Source organism: Eimeria acervulina, genomic scaffold (assembly GCF_000499425.1).
Source record: "Eimeria acervulina Houghton genomic scaffold, Eah_scaff205, whole genome shotgun sequence".
NCBI lineage: Eukaryota > Apicomplexa > Conoidasida > Eucoccidiorida > Eimeriidae > Eimeria > Eimeria acervulina.
In genome coordinates this window covers 26,997-32,180 of record NW_013550053.1, presented here as the reverse complement: position 1 = coordinate 32,180, position 5,184 = coordinate 26,997, and the positions used below count along the sequence as shown (strand labels likewise).

Sequence of the window (5,184 nt, the reverse complement as noted above, 5' to 3'; positions counted from 1 at the left end):
TGCATTTAATATATATGACTGCATATAAATAAATATATTCATTTGTGCATTTATATTTATATATTTATATGTTTATAGGCTCGCTATGCTCGAATTAACGCTCGACATCGCGCGTTTTCTGAGTGGTCAATCCAACCAACTAACGAGTGGCAGGTTATCGCGGAGTTGCCGCTGCAGCAACTGCACAAACAGCATATTGAAAATCGTAGGTTTAAAAAATAAGTAAATAAATAAATAAATAAATATGTATATATGTGCATGTTTTTTAATTTAGTTGTTTATTTTATTTAGTTGTTTATTTTGTTCTTTGTTGTTTGTCTCCTTGTCTTTTTTGTGTTGCTGATGATTATTGTTATTGTGGGGGGAAGGGGGAGGGGTTTGCTGCTGCCGCGGTGCTGCTGCTGATGGTGCTGCTGATGATGGTGATGGTTGGTTTGCTGCTGCTCTTGTGGCTGCTGCTCTTGCTGGTGCTGCTGTTATGTGCTGCTGCTGCTGGCGTTGTCCCTGCTGGTTATTTGGTGCTCTTCCTGGGAGTTCCGGGAGACACTAAACAAGCAGCAGCAGCAGCAGCAGCAACAGCAAAAACAACAGCAGCAACACCAGCAGCAGCAGCAAGCAGTTTCGTGAAGCTCTGCGTAGTGTTTGTTGTTTATATATATATATATATATATATGCATATATATATATATATGTATATATGAATAGCATTTTGTTTAGAGCGTGCTATTGTTGCTATTTGTTTGTTATAGCTTCATTATTAATTAATTAATTATTTTATTTGTTTTGTTTGTGTATGTTGTTTAGCTCGAGTGTCTGTAATGGACTTAGAATGGCGAGGCACTTTAGGTGTATACTCCAAACAAGCAGACAAAATTTCGAGCAAGATGCCTGTACCGATGCAAAATATGTCAAGCAATTTCTATTATTATTGGGTAACTACGCAAGATGATGAAGTTATTAAGGTAAATATAATTAAATATAATTCCTTATTTTCTATTTTATTATATTTAATCATATTTAATTATATTTAATTGTTTTATACTGTTGTTTTCACATTGTTTTTTGTTTGCTTTGCTTCGTCTTGGTGCATTTTATTTTATTATTATTATTATTATTTACTGCGCAAGATGATGAAATTATTAGGGTAATTATATTCAGTTTGTATTTAATTTTAATTTAGTTAATTTAATTTTAATTTTATGATTGGGGTACTACAAAATTTGAGGCGGTGAAAAAATTTTGACTTTTGTTACATTTTTGTATTTCTTTATGATTGATTGATTGCATTTATTTATTATCAACGAATAAATAAATTAATTTATTACTTCATTGTTAATTAATTTATTTACTAAATGTCTATATATTTGTTTCTCATAATTATTATGCGTCTATATATGTATAGATATGCATATATATACATATATATATGCATATATATTAATTTATTTGTATATTTATATAATTATGTTTGTTTATATTTAGGAGTATATGTTGAACGGCGAGCACCGCGTAGACGTTGCTGCAACAGATCAGGTGTTGTCATGTTTAATGTCTGCTCCTCAATCTAAATACTCCTGGCATTTATATCTCACAAAGATAGAAGGCAAAATTATAATCGATAAAGCAAACGGCTCTGTTGTAGATCTTCTTACTGTCAATGAAACAAGCGCTGAACCCCCTATGCAAGACGCAGAGGTCAGTTCTACGGTTTAGGGTTTAGGGGTTAGGGTTTAGGGTTTTTCGAGGGTCTAGGGGTTTAGGGGTTTAAAAGTTTCTTGCGCTTAACCCCCTATGCAAGACGAAGAGAACAGCAATTTTTTAGCGTTTAGGGTTTAGGGTTTAGGGCTTGGTGGGGTGTATGTATGCAGAACCGATTAAACCGCCCTGCTGCTTTAGGGTTTGAGGCTGTGCGTATTAATCAAAACCTTCGACAGCAATTATTGCTGCCAAATGAAACAGCAAAAGAATTCCCCCCTGCGCCTTTCGTTGAGCCCGGAGACACCCCAGCAACGATTGCTTACAGGCATGCTTCTTGCTGCTGCTCGCTGCTGCTGGCTGCTGCTGCTTGCTGCTGCTGGCTGCTGCTGCTTGCTGCTGCTGTCTACTTGGGCTGCTTTGCTGGGAGTCTGTTGAATTTTTCTGTGTTTATTTTTCGCCTTCTTCTGTCTCCTTTTGTCTGTCTTTTTGTCTCCTTTCGTCTGTCTTTTCAGTTTGAGTGTCTCTGTTGTCTGTCTCTTTTCGTCTCTTTGTCCTTTTATTTTGTCTCTTTTTGTCTCTCTTTGTCTCTCTTTGTCTCTCTTTGTCTCCTTTTGTCTTCTTCGATCTCTTTTCTCGTTTTCGTCTGTCTCTTTTTGTCTCCTTTGTCTCTGTTTTTGTTTACATCTCCCCGCGTCGTTACCTTCAATATATGCATTTTATCTCTGTCTCTTTGTCTCCGCTTTTCTGTCTCTTTGCCGCTCTTCTTTATCTCTTATCTCTCCTTGGGTGTAGGGTTTAGGGTTTAGGGTTTAGGGTTTAGGGTTTGTGTGCTTCAGATATCGCCTATTCACAATCCCCCCTCGTGCGGGTCCGAATTCATCACGTCGCCCTATAAACATTTTAACGAGGTTTGTTTATTTTTATTATTTATTAATTATTTATATTTATCTTTTTTTATTTATTTTCTTTTGTTGTCCTTCGTCTCTCTCACCACCTAGGGTTTTTCTCTTTATTTACCCTGGTCTACTTCATTGTTTTTTGTTTCCTTCCAGTGGCACCATCTCCTGCGATTTAGGGTTTAGGGTTTAGGGTTTAAGGTTGTTTAGGATTTAGGGTTTAGGGTTGTTTAGGATTTAGGGTTTAGGGTTTAACGCTTATTGTTTAGGATCTAGTGTTTAGGGTTAATTGTTCCGTGTCCATTGCTCGTACCTACATTCAGAGTATAGGGTTTATAATTTAGGGTTTAGGGTTTAGGGTTTAGGGTTTAGGGTTTGTGGACAGGGCCGAGGTGTACGCGAAGTCCCCAGTAGAGCGCGCGGATTTGAAGGAGACAAGAGAAGGAGACAGCTTTATTGTTGATGGAGGGGGGTATATATACACCTGCGCTCTTAATGAGATAGAACCCAAAGGTAACCCTAAACCCTTGTCGAAACCCTTTATACCCTCATCTAAACCCTAGACCATCGTATAAACCCTCTTCTAAACCCTAAACCCTCAGATAAACCCTAAACGGGTTGCGTAAACTTTAAACCCTCGTTTAAACCCCAACGTGTTGCGTAAACCATAGTATAAATCCTAAACCCTAATATAGACCCTAAACCCTAATATAAACTCTAATTCTACCGCCCCTTGAGAAGATATAAATTGCTATACATTCGCTTGGGCCCTCAACTAAACAAAACAGTATAATAAACCCTAAACCCTAAACCCCAGTGAAGCTTGGGTGTTACGTAGTTAAAGAGACACGTGAATACGCTGTAAAAAGCGCGTTTTCGTTTCCTTTGTAGGGGTTATGGTTTAGGGTTTAGGGTTTAGGGTTTAGGGTTTAGGGGTGTTTGTGGTTCAGGGCAAAAGAGCTGGCGCACATTGTTAGAAAGCCAAAGAGGAGCTCTGCTCGCCACCGAGGTGCGTAACAACGCATGCAAACTGAGAAAGTTTGTTACTTCTGCGATGATTGCTGGTTGCGATGAACTTCGTCTAGGGTTTGTAAGCAGAAAGAACTCTAATGATAATGGTACGTATCAACGAGGGTTTAGGGTTTAGGGTTTAGGGTTTAGGGTTTATACAGTGTAGGGGTGGACAGGGGTTAGGGCTTGGGGTTTAAGGGGTTAGTGTTAATTAGGTTTGCTTTAGGGTTTATATGGAATTCATGTTTAGGGTTTAGGGTTTAGGGTTTAGTAGGGTTTAGGGTTAGTTAGGGGTTGAAGGATATGTATTATACTCAATCCAATAGGGGTATAATGAATGATAGAGACAAGTAAGTAAATAAGTAAATGATGTTTAACTTTGTTTGCTGCAGAACAACACTTAATTCTAACTGTGCATAATTATCAAACAAGAGATTTGGGTAGACAGATAGGGTTAAGGCCGGAAAATGCGTGGGGCATTGTGAGGGCCGTCGTCGATCTCTTAGAAGATAAACCTGAGGGGAGGTACTTCTTGCTTCTGCTGCTGCTGCTAGTGCTGCTGCTACTGCTGCTGCTGATAGTGCTGCTAGTGCTGCTGCTGATAGTGCTGCGGTTGCTGCTGCTATCGCTGCTGGTGCTGCTTATAGTGCTGCGGTTGCTGCTGCTATCGCTGCTGGTGCTACTGCTGCTAATGCTGCTACTGCTGCTGCTACTGCTGCTCCTGCTGCTGCTAATGCTGCTGTTGCTAGTGCTGCTTTTGCTGGTGTGAATGCTGCTGCTGCTAGTGCTGCAGTTGCTGCTGCTTTAGTACTGCCGCTTTTGTTGATGCTGCTACTGCTGTTGCTGCCAATGCTGCTGCTGCTGATGTGAATGCTGCTTTTGTTGATGCTAGCTTTGCTGCTGCTGCAGTGCTGTTGCTGCTGCGGCTGTTAGGGCTTCGGGTGCTGTTATCGCTGCAGTTGCTGCTGCTGTTGTACGGATTGCAGCAGCAGCAGCAGCAGCAGCATTAGTTTGTTTTCGCATATGCAGCTTTATTTTGATATTGTTTTATTGCTACTAATATAGTTGCTGTGGTGTGTTGGGGTGTATACGCAGGTATGTGCTGCTTAAGGACCCCACAAAGCCAATAATGCGTCTCTACTCGAGACCTGAGGAAGAAGAAGAAGAAAGAGAAGATGCAAACGGAGAAGAAGCGAGAGAACAAGAAGAACAAGCTGAGTAACTGCATATACACCCCAAATGCATGCAGATTATATATATACATATATATAGGCATATATAGATATATATCTATATGTGCTTACAAATGCATGCATTTATCTGTATGATGATGCATATGAAGATAAAGGGAAGAAAAGAAGCAGACATTTTTATTTATTCTCTACGCTCTCGTCGCACTACCCTACACCGCATGCATTTATATCGCATGCCAGTTGCTGCATGCATATAAACGCATGCATCTAAATGCATGCATGCATATATCTGCAAGCAGTTAATTGCATGCATGCATATATCTGCAAGCAACTGCATGCATGCACGCATGCATGCATTTAGATCGCATGCCAGTTGCTGCATGCAT

At 39.9% G+C, this 5,184-nt stretch overlaps 1 protein-coding gene across 1 annotated transcript; it reads left to right on the top strand.

Annotated features, from left to right (window-relative positions):
• Nucleotides 1-884: 884 nt before the first annotated feature.
• Nucleotides 885-4,827, top strand: EAH_00025300 (eukaryotic translation initiation factor 3 subunit 7, putative; the record flags this gene model as incomplete). The annotated part of the gene is made up of 7 exons (XM_013396645.1): nucleotides 885-962; nucleotides 1,483-1,695; nucleotides 2,535-2,566; nucleotides 2,980-3,107; nucleotides 3,545-3,603; nucleotides 3,906-3,955; nucleotides 4,701-4,827. The coding sequence occupies 7 exons, from the start codon at nucleotides 885-887 to the stop codon at nucleotides 4,825-4,827; spliced, it is 687 nt and encodes a 228-aa protein (XP_013252099.1).
• Nucleotides 4,828-5,184: the final 357 nt, after the last annotated feature.